Source organism: Babylonia areolata, chromosome 17 (assembly GCF_041734735.1).
Source record: "Babylonia areolata isolate BAREFJ2019XMU chromosome 17, ASM4173473v1, whole genome shotgun sequence".
NCBI lineage: Eukaryota > Metazoa > Mollusca > Gastropoda > Neogastropoda > Buccinidae > Babylonia > Babylonia areolata.
In genome coordinates, this window is record NC_134892.1 from 17,503,472 (window position 1) to 17,525,628 (window position 22,157).

General features: G+C 48.0%; 1 protein-coding gene across 1 annotated transcript in view; it reads left to right on the forward strand.

Annotated features, from left to right (window-relative positions):
• The window catches only part of LOC143291503 (high affinity cGMP-specific 3',5'-cyclic phosphodiesterase 9A-like), a 171,524-nt gene that overhangs the window by 138,451 nt on the left and 10,916 nt on the right, over positions 1-22,157 (forward strand). The window contains exons 12-15 of the mRNA XM_076601391.1: positions 2,321-2,508; positions 9,148-9,304; positions 9,601-9,717; positions 14,763-14,867. Of these exons, the coding sequence (XP_076457506.1) occupies positions 2,321-2,508; positions 9,148-9,304; positions 9,601-9,717; positions 14,763-14,867 (567 nt within the window). The remainder of the gene's footprint in view (positions 1-2,320; positions 2,509-9,147; positions 9,305-9,600; positions 9,718-14,762; positions 14,868-22,157) is intronic.

A 22,157-nucleotide genomic window follows, 5' to 3' on the forward strand; every position in this document is an offset into this window, starting at 1 on the left:
CACCCGGCCAGAAGGAAACCACCCAGCCAGAAGGAAACCACCCAGCCAGGACTAGAAGAAAACCACCCGGCCAGGACTAGAAGGAAACCACCCGGCCAGAAGGAAACCACCCAGCCAGAAGGAAACCACCCAGCCAGGACTAGAAGAAAACCACCCAGCCAGATCAGTGAGATAGGAAAGAGCGAAGCAGCAGAAACTGAAACATCTGAAGCTGGTTGGCGGTCATAAGTGCCTGATAGTGTCGTGGCAGAGTCTAGCATACAGGAGATAGCTGGGGCACACCACATCTGAATGTTCAACCAGTGACTGTGACTGCACAAGGCGGGGACAGATGTCTTACAGGATCGTCTTTAAACCAGTTCATGTGCATGTGGATGTCATCAGTCTGAACTTCCACCTTCCTGACTGAAATGTTCTGATCTGATATTGATAATTTATAGCGCCTATACTCGGTCTGATATCAAAATCTAAGCGCTTTACTAACACGGAGCCATTTACAGAATAGGCTGCACAGCTACAACGGACACATGGTGCAGAGACCCACACAGCTACAACAGACACATGGTGCAGAGACCCACACAGCTACAACGGACACATTGTGCAGAGACCCACACAGCTACAACAGACACATGGTGCAGAGACCCACACAGCTACAACAGACACATGGTGCAGAGACCAACACAGCTACAACGGACACATGGTGCAGAGACCCACACAGCTACAACAGACACATGGTGCAGAGACCCACACAGCTACAACGGATACATGGTGCAGAGACCCACACAGCTACAACGGACACATGGTGCAGAGACCCACACAGCTACAACGGATACATGGTGCAGAGACCAACACAGCTACAACGGACACATGGTGCAGAGACCAACACAGCTACAACTGACACACTGAATGAAGGAAACAAACAAGGAATACATAACTGACTGTTTTACACACAGACCAAACCGTTTAAACAGACTCAAGACTCAGTTTGGTCAATGACGTAAGCAGCATGGTCATATCACCTTTTGAAAAACAGCTCCCTCCCTCCCTCTGCACGCATTCACTCAATTCAAAGCATCCCTCTGCACTTCATAAGGAAAACACTACAGTGATATCTACCAGTGTGCATACATGCAGTCTTGGTAGTCTGTTGTTGAAAATAGTGGTTATGTAAATCGAGGCCACTGGCCCGATTTGTTGACATTGAGAGAGAGACAGAGAAGTGAAGGGTGGGGGGTTGGACGGGGGAAGGGGGGGTGGGTGGGTCAGGAAGGCAGAGACCACAGTTAAAGTGAAAGGAAAGAGAGACAGAGCGACAGAAACACATCGTTCTTGTACCAAGTGCCAATTTAGCTATCTGCACAATTGATTCAAAATACAGTTTCGTCAACAACCCAATTAAACAATGGCAGCATAAATCCAGATAACGTTTATAAATGTTAAGAATTGATTTTAGAGGTGACCGTAGTATGTGAGATCAGTTTTGCCCGAGTCTGCCTTCGCAGCCTAAAACTATGGTAAATATCTTGAGCTAAGCCATTTGAAAATTTGGCATCACACAAAAACGTTAATTGGTGTACTTTGAGTATCTCCACAGTTTCCTTTGCAAATTTTTCTGTCATAATTCACTGGTTGTTGTACACAAGGACAGAAAATGTGTTTCATCTTTTAAGCGACATTTAGAAACCTCTAAATAGTGACTGCGCGCGAGAGAGAGACAGAGAGAGAGAGAGAGAGAGAGGGGGGGGGGTTGCGAAATGAAACTGATTTTTTTAACAAGGGAAATGAGATAAGTAACTGACACACTTTTTTCCACCCATCCCTGGAGCATAAAGACAACAACAAAAACATACACATAAAACCAAAACAACAATAAAACAAAGACAAAACAAGCAAAGAAACACACACACACACATACACACAAACAACACAAAAAACGTACAGTTGAAATAGAACAAACATTTTAAGTTTCACCTAGACACAAGAAATGCATGAAGTTCAATGGGGTCACACACACGCGCGCGCGCGCGCACACACACACACACACGTTTGACGAGTACAACTGATAACGAGAGAGAGAGAGAGAGAGATTGTATGATGAGTGATTAAATCAATAACAGACGAATATATCAATAAATGAAAAGTCTGACTGAATGGATGCGTAATTGAATGAATTTTACAGTAAACGAATTGTAACACCACAGGGTGATCATGGATGTGCGTTCATGTGCCCACGTGCGTTTGTGTTATTTAATCTTATTGACCCATTCATTCACGTGTGTGTGTGTGTGTGTGTGTGTGTGTGTGCTCTCGCCTACAACAGCTGTGCGTGCAGGAGAACTACCGGAACAACCCGTTCCACAACTTCCGGCATTGTTTCTGCGTGAGCCAGATGATGTACGGCATGATCCACCTGTGTCGGCTGTGGGACAGGATGAGCAAGGAGGACCTGGGCATCCTCCTTACTGCCGCCGTCTGCCACGACCTGGACCACCCCGGGTACAACAACACGTGAGTTCACTGGCCTCCCGACCTCCACCCTTGCCCTCCACATTCACCGGTACGTGTGACGAATATCAAACAAACCTCCATCCCTCGGAGTGTGCTTCCGTTTGTTTTTTGTGGGCCACTGCCATCTGTCGTGGTGTGCTCCACCCGCAGTGCAACACGTCAGTGATGGAGGGGTGGGAAGGGGGGTTGGGGGGGGGGGGCGATCAGTGCCGTCAGAATATCCCTTCCCTGTTGGTTCTGCCGTCTGTCAGAATACCTCTTCCCTTTGTGTTAGGGAATGTTGGTTCAGAACAGGGGCGCCTGGAACAACATAACGTGCCGTTGTCGTTTGCCCAGAGCGTTGCAATAGTTCATTTGTTGTGTATGTGTCTGTTCATTTATCGGTTCATTGGTTTATTTGTTTGTATGCTTTATTTAATTTGTGTTCATGTTATGCTCAGTTTATTTGTTTTCATTTCTCATTCAGCTTCGCTTTGTTACGGGATCTTTTTGTCTCTGGTTCTGTCTGTCTGTCTTTCTCTCTCTCTCTCAGCCATTTTGACAATAAATCATCACGTCATCTCTCTCTCTCTCTCTCTCTTGCTCACACATACCAATATACCAATACAACAAAGGGTTGCACAGTGGGACCTGCCTCCAAGACAGTGTATTATACCTGTTGGTTTTCACACCGTGGGCTTTAACAGTGTCCGCCATGCCCGAGCAGTCCAGTCCTGGATGGGCAGTCTGTGTTGCAGACCTCGCATCGGGAGCTGAATGAGCTGACCCCAGCAATACATGTCTTCACCAGTTACCTGGTATTGGGAGCTGAATGAGCTGATCCCAGCAATACATGTCTTCACCAATTACCTGGTATTGGGAGCTGAATGAGCTGACCCCAGCCAGTTAAGTGGTTCGCTTATCCTCTGTCCCGGCCTCCTGCGAGCGCAATCCTCAGTGAGGTTTTCTCGGTCATCTACATCAGCTTCTGCGAAAATCGGGTCCAATGCATATGTTATGTGGCTGACCGTGAAGGTCTTCAGGGAAGTTTTTCACCATCTTCTGGACATGGCATGGCCATCTGAACGATATGTAGCTGAGGAATGACCCAGATGTGTGCACGGCCATCCTGGTGTCTCGGTGTCATGCCTTGATGTATTCAGGATGTGTGTAAGGCAAACGCGGGTGCAGGGGGTTTGATTCTTCTCTCGTCTGGAGTCAGGCTTTGCTGCCACACAGGATGGCTGATAGCCCACGCTTTCTCTCAGTTTACGGTAAAGCGCAGAAACTGCGAGAAAGCCTGGTTGTTCCCATGCCACGATTTCTCTCAAATGCGAGAAAGCGATGTTTGAGAAAGCGTGGGAAGCCCTCCTTATGTTTTATTTAAAACATTTCCTTTGTCTTCGTTTTGGTTTCTTGTCTTTCCATAACACAAACATAAGCGATAAACGAGAGTGGAAAAAAGAAAAGAGTGACGACGACAATGACTATCATGACAACGATGATGGCGTTAACGAAGACATCGATGTTGATCACACTGAAACTGACACATATTATTGCTTTCACAAGAGACTGATCATTGCAATACACCAACTTACAATTCAGCATAGGAATAACAGCAAACAACAAAAGCATGGCAATGTGTATAACGAGAACAGAAAGACCAACACTTGACCCCAATCTTTCCAGACGAATTTTGGATATAAAATCGAAAAGAAACAACAGGTTTTTTAAAATTCACTTTCTACATAAATGTGACAGAGAAAGGAGTTTCACAATGCAACACCCTCGCGTGATGAGCGTGGAAACGGGACCTAATCAAATTTTGGTGTTCGTTTTAATGCAGCCTTTTCTGGCACATTTATCTAGATTTTTTTTCCTTTCACGGTTGTAATAACATTCTTCAGTTGTATGTGTATCATATCCATTTCAGAGAAAACACCCTAAAAACGGAAAACAAGCAAACACACGCACACGCACGCACACGCACACGCACACACACACACACACACACACATGTACAAGATCTATAAAAACATCGATCCTGTGTCATCACCGTCGACGTCTTCACCATCACCATCACAGTGTTCGTCATTGTCGTGATGACCCCATGTCTCTCGTCTTTTTCTCTCCCATCTTCCTCTCAGATTTGTGATGGGAAAAGACAGGTAACCTACCCCGATGACAAATTAAATATTTTTAGTAGCAATGAGGAGGACCTCTCGATATAAGGAGGACTTCTCTCAATAAAAGGACTATATAAGGAGGACTTCTCTCAATATAAGGACTATATAAGGAGGACTTCTCTCAGTTTCAGTTTCAGTTTCAGTAGCTCAAGGAGGCGTCACTGCGTTCGGACAAATGCATATACGCTACACCACATCTGCCAAGCAGATGCCTGACCAGCAGCGTAACCCAACGCGCTTAGTCAGGCCTTGAGGAAAAAAAAAGGTGAATAAATGATAGATAAGCTTACACAAAGAAATAAATAAATAATAACTATAATGTAAAAAAACAAACAAAAAACAAACAAAACCCCCCCCCAAAACAATGATGATAAATAAGCAAATAGATGTAAAACATGAAGACACACATTCACATATACACCCACACATGCATAACAGATATGCACCGAACATGCAGTTTCAGAGATATGAAAGCACAGTCCAGTACATATAAACGTACATGAGCTCCAACACACACACACACCACACACATTACCCTGCACCTCCTCTACCCCCCTCCTCCACACACTCATTTCTAGTCTACGTATCACAGCTTCCACGGCACACACACACACACACACACACACACACACACACACACATGCCCATATCTCCACACACCTATATACAAAGATATATATATATATATATATATATATATATATATACGTTCCAATATCCTGTTGCTCCCACAGTGTAGGCATGCATACGCTCACATACCTCATCCTCTACCCCACCTCCCCCCGCACCCCCACCTCCCCCTCCCCCTCACACACACACACACACAAACACACACACGTGCACAGAACTCTACTGACACTTGTGTACACTTACACTCTCGCGCATGCACAAAAGCACTCAAAAATACAGACCCACACATGCACACAAACACACACATACACACACGCACAGAGGCTGCCACTGATTGGCCGCAAGAGGGATGGGAAAAGATCTCTGATGCCAAGAACGTGGCGTCTAGTGTGTTGCTCAGTCTATTGTATTTGGAAAAGCCCACAGAGACTCTGTTCCGTTTTGAAGAAATTTGCGCAATGTTGGTTTGGAAATGATGTCGATATTTGTTTGATTTGCAAAGCATCGTGCTCTACCTTTCATGTTAGACTTACGGCCACTCCCTCTCTCTGCTTTTATTTCTTTGAGGCGATCGATGGTGTGATGGCCTTGTACCTGTTCTTTTTGATATTCTTTGACTTTTCTGAGGATTTCCGATTTTCCTAGATGTAGGCCGCTCGTTGGTGTTGCGTTACCAGCAAGTCTGTCAGCTCGCTCATTTCCCTTAACACCTGCATGTCCCGGGCAGTATGACCATGTGAGTTTTTTAATCTGAAAGTTGCGCATTGCCTTATGCCACTCTGGGCTTCCCATTCCGTTTTCAATTTTCTGTATGAGGTTCATTGAGTCGGTTAGAATCATGGCATGTTGGTTTCCGGGCGTATGGATGGACGATAGCCACTGGAGGGCATGTGTCACAGCTTCAACTTCCATCGTTAGGCTGGAGGTTGTGACTTTGTAGCCAGCATTCTCTTCCCTAACTGTTTTTCCATTTTGTTTCGCAGTGAATCCCCAACCGGATTGGTCTTTGGTGACTGAGCCATCTGTGTATATGATGATGTCCTCTTCTTTACTGTTTTCTTCTATGAGTAGTTTCACTTCCGCATCAGTTTTGCCCTCTGGCCATTCCCGACAATGTCTTCCTAGAGTGGGTGAAATGGCTGTGCTGAATAGATGGTTGAGGTTTTTCGGGGTTTTTCTCCCATTCTCTCAATATAAGGACTATATAAGGAGGACCTCTCTATATAAGGAGGACATCTTCTCTCTATATAAGGAGGACCTCTCAATATAAGGACTATATAAGGAGTTCTCTCAATATAAGGAGGACCTCTCTATATAAGGAGGCTCAATATAAGGAGGACTCTCTATATAAGGAGGCTCAATATAAGGACTTCTCTCTATATAAGGAGGCTCAATATAAGGAGGACTTCCCTCAATAAAAGGAGGACTTCCCTCAATAAAAGGAGGACTTCTCTCAATATAAGAGAAAACGTGGGCCAGCAATTGCCTTGAACATGTATGTATGGCAGACCTGCTTCGTGGTCAGCTTGAGTGTACGTTGTTCTTTTTCCCTGCAATCAGCTGTGGAACATATGCTTCTAGCAATGGTTTCATATATTCCGTTACAAAATATATGTAAAACAGATAACTGGCGCCTGCAGTATCATATTGCATCTTTGACAAAGGAAAATTAACTTCTTGGGTTTAATGATCAAAGGGCTTATCTGCATTTGGGAGACATGCGGCGAGTTTTTCCATTGACGCCTTTTGAATGGTGAGTTTACTTTATGAACTGATTTTGCATTTGATGTTGTCAACAACTGTGACGAAATTGATACCCAGTCTACGCAGTGAGATCATTCCATTCATGTTAATAAACCAGACAGGACTTATGACTTGGTGCACAAAATGACATCATCGGTGATACATACGTTCATGAATCTCGGTGAAGATAAACAGTCATATCGGAGAACTTGACATGTCGGCAGTGAACCTGTTTCGTCCACTGTACACTGATGTGTACAGATGAAAGAGAAGGTAAAATAAATATTGCAGTAATTTCATTTCTTTCTGTTTCTGGCGACCATCTGTTTCCAACTCCGCTCTGTATTTTCTCTTCACTGCTGCACGTCGCTGTCTTTTCACTCATGGCTTGAGACTTTTCTTCTTCCTCGTTCGTCTCCCGTTAGATGAGCAGCCCGGTGTCCTCGATGAAGGATGCCGTCCGTCGCAGCTCCTCCAGGGTGCCGTACAGCTTGGCTTCCATTGCTGTCGGTGTTGGCCAGTACTTCCTCCTGGATGCTGCATGCGTCCTACAGTCTTGAAGGATGTGGTCGGTTGTCATTGGTCCCTCACCACAAGGGCACTCTCCACTCTGTCCAATGCCAAATTTTGTGTTCATGTGGTGGAGCAGGCGGTTGTGTCCAGTCCTCAGGCGGAAGATCTTGACCTGTTCCCTTCGTTCCAGGAAATGGTATCTGTCTTCTGGGTTATACTTGGGGTGCTGGAGGTGCCACTTTATTCCTTGCTGTGCCTTGATGATTTCTTGATTTCATCGTATGACACCAGTTTGTTGGCCTGCTCCTTCTGTGCACCGTCTTTTGCCAGAATGTCCGCTTTTTCGTTGCCTCAGATGCCACAGTGTGCTGGTACCCGTTGTATCACCACTTTCTCCACTCTGGCACTCAGGGCAACAAGGGCTGAAGTGAGATGGTTCTGTTCTTTGCAGCGGGAGTTCTTAAGGGCTTGGAGCATGGAGAGATCGTCTGAGAACACCACCACCTGCCCTGTTGTTCTTGTGGAGTTCTGCGAGACTGTTGTGGCTGCCTCACAGAGAGTTTCTCGCTCAGCTCGGAAGTTGGTGGAGTATTTTCCTGTTGGGATTGCAATTTCTTCTCCGTCTATGTATCAGAGGAAGATTCCAACTCCACCATGCCTCGTTGCTTCTGTGGCGGAGCCATCTGTAAAGACAGGGGTCCAGTCTTCCTGGGGGTACTGGTTGCAGATGTACTCCATGGCCAGGGCCTTCCTTTGGGTGTCTGTGTTCCTCTCTTCTCCACCCAGGGAATGCTGGTGACGACTGTTAGGAACACTCGCCTCTTCCAAGATGGGTGGGTGACATTTGCCGGGATAGGCTTTGCTTTGTGTGCCATCAAGACTGGGGTTTGTCTTTCAAGGCGTCTTGACTGGTGGATGAAGCTGCCTCTTTTCAGCCGGCTCTTGGTGGGTCTGCTCGTTCTGTTGTTCACTGGATGGTTTTCAAGACGTTTAAATTTTGCTGCCTGGATGAGGATCTTTGTGTCCCTTCTGTCCTCCAATGACTGTAGCCCAGTGGTCTCCTCCATCTTTAGGATTGGGGTGGATCTCATGGCGCACTCATGGCTTGAGACTGCTTCATGCTCAGCTCCTCTCAGTGACATCCCCATCTTACAACTATTGATGGACGATGCAAAATGCAAGATACAAAATTACGTTATTATCTCGAAAAGAGAAATTTTAAAGTTAACATTTTTGCTGACAAAAAGGCAGCTCCACAGAACACAAAGTCCCACGTTCCAGCAAGAATACCCAAACATAGCACACATAATTATACCCAACACAGCAAAGTTCAAGTAACCCATGTAATGCTACGTCCAGTGATCTCGACTGCATGAAACAGAAAAAGGGATGATATAACTGTTAACAAAAACAACGTTTTCAATGACATGACCAGTTCATATTGCCTGTAACAGAAAATAAAGGGATGATATAAGTGTTAACAGTAACAACGCTATACAATGACATGACCAGTTCATATTGCCTGTCAAGATAAGGACAACACTTAACTACACGTGGATGGCACCAGTCACCAGATGGGTGTGTGCAGGTATCAGATAAACGCCAGAACGGACCTGGCCATCCGGTACAACGACATCTCTCCTCTGGAGAACCACCACTGTGCTGTGGCCTTCCAGATCCTGTCCAACCCAGAGACCAACATCTTCGCCAACATTGACAAGGACACCTTTAAGAGGATAAGGGCCGTACGTACACACCCCTTTTGTCACAAAATGTAAACATATTTCACACAGGGGAGAGGAAAAAGTGACAACTTTGATTCGCTCCAGACGGTGTTTACTCTCACACGCACGAACACTCACACACACTCGCACACACACACTCTCTCTGTGTCTCACTCAACCCCTCACACCCCAACAGTGATGACAGCAGACAAAACATTCACCAATATACTTCCATAATACAAAATACATCAGCAAACATGTTGACATACACAAAGCGAACACACATACCAAAGGTCTAACACAGACAGTGGTTACAGGGGATGACGATGCTGATCCTGGCCACAGACATGGCCAGACACGCCGAGATCATGGACAGCTTCAAGGACAAGCTGACCTCAGGCTTTGACTTCGCCAACAAGGAACACATGGACACGGTTCGTACATAGAGACATTGATACCTAAACAGTGCCTCTCGGTCAGAGACCAAGCAAGCCCTAAGCGCTATACAAACACACAGACATTTGCAAAATAGGCTGTGTGTTGGGAAGAGCCGACTGAAAGCAACATTTTGGATCTTATCATTTGCTTCCTGTGTCATTTAGTCAGGCTTCATTCATTCATTCATTCACACACACACACACACACACACACACACAGGTGGACGGAACAGGCCAGCACAGGGTAGGAACGGGGAAAAAGACAGAACGAAAAGAACAGGGGGCGGGAAAGAATATTTGAGGGACGTGACTTTAACGGGGGAAATCAAGAACAAAAAGGTAGGTGGGGGAGAGAGACAGAAAAAATATCCATGAACGTTGGGCATTAGGGTTATAAAATGAATGCTGAAGTCGACATTTGTTACCCAATGATTGACTAAAATTTAAAAAGAGAGAGAAAGAATGAGCTTAGAGTGACGAAGTTTGCTCCACTGAATTCCATGAGCATCACGTGAGAAACGTCTCGTTATGTTTCACATGCTTTGGGGCTTTCTTCTTTCTCACGTTCTCGATCGCTCGGTCAGATGAAGTGGTCGTATTTTAGTTGCCTTGAGTTAAGTCAGTAGACTTTACTATTTACACCTCTATGTGTTTAAGACCTGTCGAAGACAGTATGATACGATCTATCATTGTGAAGGTTGATTTGAAAGCTTGCCCGCCGAACCACCTCAATATTGCTACATTAATTTGCTTTACACCGACTGGCCATTTTGAGAATATCTCTAGCTACTGTTGCAGTTTCATCGACTACTTGCACAGTATCACTGCCTGTCCACAGTCTTACAAGAATAATGGCCGATGGTGATAAATCCATGGCCATTTACAGAAAATTCGATTCGATTGTCATACACTTGGATGTTTCGAACAACGACCCCCAGCACGGCCCATCTTTCCATGCATCAACAAATGACAAGAAGAAAATAATAGAACTGGAGCACTGGAGTTCAAAACACAAAAAAGTATTTCAGTATTGAGAACACAAGGATTGTAGACAATACGACAGTCAAGGTATTAATGACTGGCCAGTGTTCAGGATTTGGTGATTGACCCTTGTTGCTGACATGTATGACGTTGACCTCAGACAGTGATGAAGGGGGAGGCGATCACCTCACGGTGAATGCTTGACAAATAATGTGATTCCACTTGTCATTACTTGTCACGAAGTCTCACACTTAATCGCTCTATCACTGGAATAGTTTTTTTTTGTTTGTTTGTTTGTTTTTTTTGTTTGTTTGTTTGTTTTTTAGATAGATGGATGGATGCAAACTGATTTCATTCAGCTGGTTGCCGCACTCTGTTCGTACATGCTGGCACATTGGTTGGCTTGGTTTACGTTCGAATTTTAACGATAACGTTACCGGCTACTTTTATAGTCTCGTTCGTAGCGAACATAGTTTCATCAGGGTATTTTGTTTCCAATTTGACGTCCTCCCATCTTTGAATATTCACAAGATTAACACGTAACAATTGCTTAAAGGAGAATTCAGTGTATTAACATTTACTCAAAACGTGATCACTGTTAAAATGATTTGACATGACATCTCCCCCCCTCTCTCTCACACACACTTCCTTCACCCTCAACAGCAAGAGCAGCAGCAACATCATCATCACCATCATCACCATTGCAATAATCATCATTTCGGTCCGAAAGTGTTCCCATGATCAGCTGTAAGCCAGGAGGCCCGTGTCACAACCCGTAAGGTGTTGACCATGTACCTCCACCCCTTCCCAGGCTAACTGACGTCCCGACAACACAAACACAGAAGCACAGAAAAGTTCAACTCCGTTCTTTACTGTGGTCATACAAAACAAGTATTCGTAACAATTCAAAGCATAGGCAATCAAAGAAATAAGTCTACCCACAGCACAATTGTACGACAGTCGCAGACAACTTCATCGCCAGTTCAGTTCAACGATGCTGCCAGAGTTCACAGGACTCGAACTCCCCCCGACAGCTGAAGACTGACAGTACTTGCAGATTCGATGGCTGAGGAAGGTCGGGGCGAGAGGGACAATGGGAAAGGGTACGTTGGGAGTGTGGAGTGGGAGCGGGTGTGAGGAAAGTTTGGGAAGGACACAGCAAGAGGGGAACGAGGACCGTTCCAGAGTTGTGTCCTGGAGATCCGTTGAAGGCAGTGGAAAATCTCACAGGAAAATCTGTAACAACCCACTTTTTGTCTTTGTAGACTATGTTGTTTTTTACCAGTCACAAAAGCGTACAACATCCCCCTCCTCATCCCTTCCTTAAGCAATATACATTACACTAAACAAGGGATCAAGTGAACTTTTTACATAGGCCACTTCCGCACAAAAGCTACCGACGAGAAAAGTACTTTAAACGTTTATTATAAAATGTCCCTAATAATGAAAGGCATAAACCGACACACAATCCGAAGCGTCCATTACAGCTAACCCTAAATGGGTTCGAATTATAGAAACACCCAGTGAAGCGTTATCACAACCATACCGCATTTCCATTATCAAAAAAACAAAAAAAAAAACAACAACAAACAAACAAACAAAAATTACAGACTGCAGTTAGGCATTTTTCATTATTAAAAAAAACAAAACAAATTTGAAACAATAATCCGGGTTGAAATTAGATTTTTTTTTAAAGTGTATCACAAGTGAGTCTTGAAGGCCTTGCCTCTCTTGTTTTATAGTTTTAAAGTTGATATGAAAATTGAGTATTTTGTGAAACTAATAACATGTAGAACCAAGTACAAGTACTTCTAAACGTCGTATGAAGTGAAAAGGACTTAATTTTGAGAAAAGTCAAGACTGGAAATTTTTACGTTTCATCAAGGGTATTAACTCTCATGTTTTATTATTTTTAACTGCGAATTCAAATGATTGTGTTGATATTTTTATGGCAGTTTGGGGCATAATCCAGTAAGTGATGAAGCGTTCACAAATCTTTCTCTGAATGAATATTTAACGGTCTCCTTCTCCAACTTTCCATCACATGTTATCTTGAATTGTCGATTGAATATTGGATTGAACGGGCAGGTCAACAACTTGAAACAAAATGGCGTCCTTCGCGTTCGCGAGGAATATGAGCTTGCGCTTTGAATATGTATGTGCACGCAATTGATTTGTGCCCATGACCATCAGGGCTCAGCCAGTAGATCTATAAATTCCACCCGTAGTATTGACACACTAAGTTTTCCGAAAAAGACCACTTGGGCGAATGAACACAGTGAAAGCCCTGTACACAGAGTAAAACACACAAGCTTTTTATGTATTGAGTATAATTTCAAAATGTATTGTTTAAGATGAGAAAGATCAGGTTAAAGCAAACTAACCCCCGTAGCATTAATTACAGATTAATTTCCCTTGTTTACTATTTGCACCAAAGACATGCACCAGAAATATAACTTCCATGCTTAGCAAAAGAAGTTCCTGTTTGAACAAAAAATGAAAAAATGACTGCTCTTGATGCTGTGTCAGAATATCAGATCAAAGCTCTTGATGCTGTGTCAGAATATCAGATCAAAGTGCCAAGTTTAGAGAATTAAAAAAGATATGAATATAACAGTAAATTCAGTTTGCATATAATTTGGCTTCTTTTTTTATATATTTTTTGTGCCCATCCCAGAGGTGCAATATTGTTTTAAACAAGATGACTGGAAAGAACTGAATTTTTCCTATTTTTATGCCAAATTTGGTGTCAACTGACAAAGTATTTGCAGAGAACACACACACACATACACACACACACACACACACACACACACACACACACACACACACACAGACAACCGAACACCGGGTTAAAACATAAACTCACTTTGTTTACACAAGTGAGTCAAAAACCATTGAAACGCAAACAAATTCCCCCCAAATATTTAGAAATAAAAGACTACTCTAGTTAAAAGATTTCCGATAAAAAAAACAACACATCACCCCAACCTTACAAGCAACCAAAACCTAACTCACTTGAATGTCAACAAATGTCACAAGTCACATCACTAAAACTAAACAGCACTATAAAGACAAACACACGACTCTCTCACCTGTCACCAGGTAAATAGGCTCACCACTGGCCCAGACCCACACAGACAACACCGACACACACTGAAGAAGAAGGGGGGTATCAAGGGAAACGCCCCACGACTTCACAGCCGACACCCAACAGCTCACACGCTGGAACGGTGACCCGTCTCTTGAGAGAGCTCGGCATCAAAAGCAGATGGGAATCTTTCTCCCCAAACTACATAATTTTTTTTTAACTCTGATCTGAGGTCAAGATGTTCAAGACTTGGAACATGCCACACACATTATCTCAAGCAATGTCCGTGCGAAAGCTCGGTGTCAAGCAGAGCATCCACACAAAGGGGAGAGGGTGGTGAAGGAGACGGGAAGAGAGAGAGAGAGAGAGAGAGAGAGAGGGGGGGGGGGGGAGAAGGGAAGGAGAAAAGAGGTGCACATGAACACGTGCACAACAAACGCCACGAGCCGTGACAATCCGTTAGCAGTGAAGACAGGCACTGGTGTGGTGTGGTGTGGTGTGGTGTGCAGCTGAAGATGGTGCTGATCACTGAGTGGTGTGGTGTGGCGTGGTGTGGTGTGGTGTGGTGTAGTGTAGTGTGCAGCTAAAGATGGTACTGATCACTGTGTGGTGTGGTGTGGTGTAGTGTAGTGTGCAGCTAAAGATGGTACTGATCACTGTGTGGTGTGGTGTGGTGTAGTGTAGTGTGCAGCTAAAGATGGTACTGATCACTGTGTGGTGTGGTGTGCAGCTGAAGGTGGCACTGATCACTGACTGGTGTGGTGTGGTGTGGTGTGGTGTGCAGCTGAAGATGGTACTGATCACTGTGTGGTGTGGTGTGGTGTGGTGTGGTGTGCAGCTAAAGATGGTACTGATCACTGTGTGGTGTGGTGTGCAGCTGAAGGTGGCACTGATCACTGAGTGGTGTGGTGTGGTGTGGTGTGGTGTGCAGCTGAAGATGGTACTGATCACTGTGTGGTGTGGTGTGCAGCTGAAAATGGTACTGATCAAGTGTTGTGACATCTCTAACGAGGTGCGGCCTATGGAGGTGTCCGAGCCCTGGGTGGACTGTCTGCTGGAGGAGTACTTCAACCAGGTCGGTGTGCCCACAGCGGCCGTGTCCTCTCACCCCTTACCGGGCTGCTCTCTGTGCTGTCATTTCCTCGTTTTCTTCTTGTTCCTCCTCCTCCTCTTCCTCCTCTTCTTCTTCTTTTGCACTTGCAGTTATTCTTGTTCTCCTTGCTGGTGGTGGTGGTGGTCATCATCATCATCTTCTTCTCTGTATTATTGTATTATAAACGTTTCAAAGAAGGCACGCTCTCGTCGCAGTGCTTCCGAGTTGTTCTCTCGTACGTATCATCCCAGAATCCCCAGTTTGGTGTCATATACTGACCATGTCAAACTGATGCAAACTAGGCCTATTGGTTTGCTCTGCTTGGCCAAATTTCGCGCGGCTAACAGTGAAGAGACGCCCCTCTTTGCCTGGCCCGCTCTTAGCCAATCAAACGCCTCTAAAAGCTATAAGCGCTGAATCATTCCTTTGGCCAAGGCTCTCCACGCCATCTTGTCAGGTTTTCGCTCTGTCTCGTCTTACGCTTTTTTTGGCTATTAAGCGTGTTCATTTGGCCTTATTTTGTTGCATGCGGCTTGTCTGTATATTTTTCTTACATTCTGTGTACTCGTTTCGACTCGGCACCCTCGATTCGTTCGTATTTTTCTACCTCTGAGTCGATCCTGTCTTTCCTTTCTCTGTTGGGGATCGAATTTTCGCTGGGTGCCTACGCGCGGTACCATGCCTCGTATGCCATCCTACGAAGGCAGGGATCATGATGCTGGGAGGGATACTCGACAAGAGACTCTCCCAGGCCCAGAGCTCATGATTCCTCCCGATAGGGACCGCGGTGATGCGTCTTCAGACGCTGATCGCGGAGGGGACGCTCATTCCAGTAAAACGGTCATGAAGGGGACCGGGGGGAAAGGGATACGAGCGTCGCCTCCCGAGGTGTCCCAGCGCGAGGCAGGTAGAGGGGGGAGTAGCACGTCCTCTCTTGGTGGTGGGGACTCGCGGCTGGGTGCGAACTCCCAAGGGGAGGCCGCCCCCCGCCGTTACCTGGGTCCCCACACGGAGACGGCCCTCAGGGGCCCTAGTGCTGTTCCCCCTCCTCCCTTCTCGGTCGACCCCCCTCCCCCACCTCCTTCTGGGGGCGAAAAACATTTGGTTCCGGGGGGGGGACCTCCACTTTGCCCACCCCGGGCCAAGCCACCCCAGTCTCCCCACGGGAGGGGATTCGGGGCGCATGGCAACCTGCTCTGCAGGTCTTCCCTCCCCTGCTGGGGGAGGCCCGCGTGTGTCAGGCGGTTCCGGGCAGTCAGACCGCTTGCCTTTCGGCGTGTCCGACTTGGCCAGGTTTTTCCCTTCAGCGAGGTCAAGGCGCCAGTGACCCTTGGGGTTGGGGTCACGGGATGGCTGGAGCCCACGGGTGGTATCCCCCATTCTACCCATACTGGGGCGCACCTATGGTTCATGCTGGGTTGCCGGGAGGACCAGGGACCAACCCCTTGTCTGCTCCCCACCGGACCCAACCCAGCACAGATCACAGGGTGACACACACAGCCCCGCCAAGAGGGATTGACTTCTCGTCGGGCAGGTCGAGCTCCTCGACCAGTATTACTGCTACAGCCTCAAATTGGTCCTCTGTCAACACACAGGTGACCTCCACGGTCACAACGGCTTCCTTTTCAGGACCGACGGCGGCTGAGGGGCCCCGCTCAGCCCGTGGGAGCCTGCCGTTCCCACCTACCCAGCCCTCAGTCCTAAAGGGAGATGAGTGGGTGTTTGTCCCCTCTCAGCACTCGTGGGTCCCTCTGGCGTCCAGGGACGCCCTCTCTGAGAAGGTGTGGCACCCACCATCCCAAGCATGGTTGGACCTACGGTCCGCACGCTCCCCACCCTCTTCAGGTGTCAAGGACATAACAGCGGCGGCCATGGTCCCTGCTCGAGATCGTCCCAGCTCATCCCACTGGGCTGACCACAGCCCACAGGACACCCCCGTGGGTACATCCACTTGGGATGGCACCCAACAGGGGATGGACTGTGAACAAGAGTGGGAGCCCCTGTCTTCGGATGAGGACGAACAAGCGGATGAGCACTCTTCGCCCCCATCCCAGGGGGACAGATTGAGCCCACGCCTCCCTAGGGACCAGCCTGAGCCAAACTCGGACTTTGCCGAGCTCGAACTGACCCTCCCCAATAGGGTCACGCATGCCGAATCAGTCCCTCAGGCAACTTTGTCACCCTTAACCCTCCTTTGGCCATGTGACTCTAACTCCAGAACCACAAGGCGACTCAGAGTGCCAGAAATGGCTCAGGAATGGCTTAATAAGCCAGCCCGCACCGTCAGGGGTGCTGCTTCCATCCCTCCTCCAGGCAGGGAGTCCCTCTCTGCCCCAGGCGCTTTTTCCCCAGGCAAGTTCCTTAAAGACTCCTCCAAGGGAGGAGTGTGGTCCTGGTACACACAGGACCACCCTGCCTACAGGGAAGCAGAGCCCTCCGCGCACGACAGGATGTTGGTCTCACAGCGCACCACCTTCCCCACCTCAGCTACTCTTTCCTCTAAAACATTAGCAGAGTGGGACAAGCTGGCCCGCCGCTGCCTCCTCGAGGTTTCCATGGCTTATACCTTCTTTGACGCGTTCCTCCACAGGGCCAGTGAGCTGTGGGAACAACGTCCGGTTAATCAGGACACGGAGTCTCCTCCCTCTGTCCCGCCTGGCCTCTTCTCAGACCCGAGGTTAAACACTTTTGGCATTCGGGTAGCGTCTGGTCTCACGGCAGCTGCAGACACAGCTACCAGCCTTCACTTCAATACGGTGCTAGCGCGGCGTGATGCCGTTCTCCGCCTCTCTAACATTCCAGTAGAGGAGAGGGTTGCCCTGCGGTCCATCCCAGCACAGCAGCACTCCCTCTCCGGCCAGTATGCGCCGCATTTTGTCAGCCACAGGGCAGAGACAAACAGGGAGGTGGCCTCATATTTAGCCCACTCCTCCCAGGGGCGCCAGGGTTCTATGCCATTGAAGAGACCCGCCACCAGGGGCCCCTCCATATACCACGCCTCCTAAGTCAAAGCAGCGTGCGCAGAATGAGCGGCAGAGGAACAAACCACCACATGTCCGTCCAAGCCGACTGGCCATGCCCAAGGCCAGAAGGCAGCACCCCCAATGACTGGGCCCCGATTCAGCACCGCCAGTCGTTCAGCCCCTCCAAGTAGGAAACTTGTCCCGGCATGCACATCAGTGGCGTGCTCTGGGACTCAACAACTGGATTGTATCGGTGCTAGAGTCGGGGTACATGCTCCCTTGGGTGGGGGACCGCCCCCCTCTAAGATCCACTCCTCCTCCGTATGTGCCCAGCTCGATGGAGCAGGAGAGCATCTTAGAGAAAGAAATATCGCACCTACTCCTCATAGGGGCGATATCTCAACTCTCGGGCCCGGGACCCGGTTTTTACGGCCGGTTGTTCGTGATTCCAAAGGTCTCAGGAGGGTGGAGACCAGTCTTGGACTTGTCCCCCCTCAACAGATTCCTCCCCAAAATCAAATTCAAGATGGACACACAAGCACAGATTCGGGAGACCATGCAACTGGGCGATTGGGCTACCTCCATCAATCTGAAAGATGCTTACTTTCATATCCTCATCCACCCGGCATCCCGTCGGTACCTTAGGTTCGTGTGGAGGGACAAGGTGTTCCATTTCTCGGCCCTCCCATTTGGTCTGTCCCTTGCCCCTTTCCTGTTTACCAAGGTGGTGCGGGAATTGGTGTCCATCGTCCGGTCGGAGTCCATTCGGCTCTGTGTGTACCTGGACGACTGGCTTATTCTGGCCCAGTCACAGGCCCTGTGCCAGAGTCATACAGCCAGACTTCTAGACCTTTGCTCCCAACTGGGCTTCATCACGAACCAGGAGAAATGCAATCTGTCCCCGAGTCAGTCCTTCGACTTCTTAGGGATGAGATTCGACACGCGGTCCATGATAGTCTCTCCGACGCCAGATCGGTGGGACCGTCTGGCAGGCCTCCTCAACCACTTGCGCCATTCCTCCCAAGCAACAGCGCGGACACTTTATTCCCTCCTGGGCATGATGGAGTCCATGGCACCTCTCATTCCCCTGGGCAGGGTTCTCAAGCGCCCTCTTCAGAGGGCACTCAGGCTACGGTGGTCCCAGAGCACTCAGCCATGGGATACCCTGATATGTCTGGGCGAGTGGTTCCTCGAGGTGACATCAGAGTGGTTAACCACCCCTCTTCTGACACAGGGGGTGCCCATAGCCCCACCTACTCTTCAGGGGGCACTATTCACAGACGCCTCCTCCCTGGGCTGGGGAGCCCACATGGACTCACTCCATGCAGCAGGGACTTGGTCCCCGGAGGAGCGCCTATGCCACATCAATGTTCTGGAACTGGAGGCAGTTCGCAGGGCTCTCCTGCACTTCATGGGGGAGGCCACTGGCAAGACCATCCGCTTGTTCACGGACAATACGACGGTCGCATGTTACGTGAACAAAGGGGGGGGGGGGGGGAGCGCACTCGGCAGACCTCTCTCTGCGGACCGAGGCTCTCCTCCGTTGGTGCCACAGCAAGGGCATTGCACTTTCAGCGAGACACATAGCAGGAAAAGACAACATCTTGGCAGATGCTCTCAGCAGGTCCAAGAGTGTCATACACACAGAGTGGACCCTGGACAAGGACACCCTGCAGGGAACAGTGGTTCCGGCCAATGGTGGACCTGTTTGCGACAAGGCTCAACAAGAGACTTCCCACTTACGTCTCTCCGGTCGCCGACCCAGAAGCGTGGGCAGTGGATGCTCTCTCTCTAGACTGGAGCAGTCTGATTGCCTACGCGTTTCCTCCCTTTCCAATCCTGTCCAAGGTGATACGCAAAGCCAGGTTGGAACGCCCGCAGCTGATCCTCATTGCGCCGAAATGGCCAGCCCAGCCCTGGTTTCTGGTCCTTCAGTCCCTGACACATGTTCCACCCCTGGAACTGGAAACAAAACCTCATCTGCTGAGGCAGCCTCGTTCGGGCATTCCTCACTCCAATCCTCAACTGCTCCACCTGCACGCGTGGCTGCTGTGCGGTCGGAACTGTCAGCATCACCATTAAACTCTTCCACCCCTCGATCAGCCTCTGTGTCGGCCACACTGACCCAAGGGGGTGCCTCCTCTGACCTCCTCTCCATAGTCTCCAAAACCAGGAGGGAGGGAACAGAAACTTTGTATGACTTTCGCTGGAAGAAATGGCTGCGTTGGTGTGCAGCTCAGAACATTCCCCCTACTAACCCTATGAGCATGCAGCTGGCCAACTTTCCGGCTCACTGCTCCTCGGTTCTCAACCTGTCTGCTAGTTCTGTGCGAGGGTACAGGTCTGCCATCTGTACCACTATCAAACAGCTAGGTGGTCCCGCTTTTGAAGCTGATTTCCTGCTCAGAGAGGTGGCGAGGGGCGCCTCTCTGAAGGAAGCTAGGAATGCCAGAAGAGTGCCCCTCTGGGACTTGTTCCTGGTGCTGGATTTCATTCGAAAACAGCCCTTTGAGCCTTTGGGGACTATTCCTTTTGACCTGCTCACTCTCAAGACCACTTTCCTTCTGTTGCTGGCCACTGGCCGTCGTAGAAGCGAGATTCATGGTCTTAGTGGAATGCCACAAGATCTAGCATTCCACAGAGATGGTTCCATCACTCTTCGTTTCCTTCCAGAGTTTCTGGCTAAGAACCAAGACCCCGAGGTCCCTTCCCCCTCTCTTAGGGTCAGACCTTTGTCTGATATTCTTACCCAAGATGATGAGGATAGGCATCTCTGCCCTGTTCGGTGTCTCAGATACTATTGGGATAGGTCTCACCATAGGCGTTCTTCTCAGAGGCGCCTTCTCATCTCCCTCAATGAGAATTACAAGAAAGACATCGCTGCAGGCACCATTTCCCGCTGGGTTTCCCAAGTCATTCGTACAGCCTATTCTCATGCACACAATGATATCAGTTGCCTTAATCCCAGAACACACGAAGTGCGGGCCATAGCTACTTCGGCTGCTTTCCAGCACTCGGTGCCACTGCAGCATGTCTTGGAGGCAGCCTTCTGGCGGTCTGAGAATCCCTTCATCAACTTCTACCTCCGGGATTTCCGTATGACCAGGGCTGACGGTTCCAAGGGGATTTCCTTTGTCACGGCTAACACTGCCGTCTCGGTTACAAGGGCAAATGGAGGAGGGCAACGCCTACTGGTTCGTATGGGGAATACGAACCAGTAGGCGTTGCCCTCCTCCATTTGCTTTAAATTCTGCATCAGTTTGACATGGTCAGTATATGACTCCAAAAGGAGGAGTTTGTATTATACTCCATGTTTGGTGATACATATACTTACCATGTCAAACTCGAATGCCCGCCCGTCCGTCCCCGCGTCCCCGCCGTGGTTCTCATGGGGCATTTTCTTTCATGGCCACGGAATGATTCAGCGCTTATAGCTTTTAGAGGCGTTTGATTGGCTAAGAGTGGGCCAGGCAAAGAGGGGCGTCTTTTCACTGTTAGCCGCGCGAAATTTGGCCAAGCAGAGCAAACCAATAGGCCTAGTTTGCATCAGTTTGACATGGTAAGTATATGTATCACCAAACATGGAGTATAATACAAACTCCTCCTTTCGGCTTCAGGTCAGTAAGATCCACAGCAAACACGGTATTTCCAGTCAAACCAGCCGCAAGAGAAATCTCATTGCTCCGTCATCTCTAGCGACCTGTCTCTCTGTACTGAGATCAGTGCCAGAAAGACTGCCACCACCATGGGAAAGCTCAGTTAAGAGTCTGGCAGAACAAGTTTTTCTGTGTGTTTATGCTGAATCTACATTTGTAATTCCTAGCCTTGCAACAGAAAAATCTTGTTATTCTGGGAAGGGACGTTCAAATCCCAAGGTTTAGTTGATGGCAGTACATATGGATTTGAATGTAATATCCTTTTTGTGTTGATGTTCAATCAGTTTTATTAACAAAACTCTGTCTCGCGTGCACTGCGGGGATCAGCAGCATTGCACGAGACATAAATGCAGAGTCCCCAACCCCCAAAACAGGCGTGGCAAAAGACGTGGGACACGATCATGCTTACGTGGCAGAATGACAAAAGCAGAGCGGCTGTCAAAGAAATTCTGTAGAATCGGCACTTCGGATTGCTGTCACGCAAGAATGAGAATCTCAACAGTTGAGATAATTTTGATATTACATGTCTCCAAGAGGCCAGGACAAGTTCAGACAGACCAATAAATCTTGACAATTTCAAAGGCATGAAAGAAGAGGAGTAGCAATGATACTAAAAAAATAATATGAAAAACAAAGTTCCCACCACAATTTCC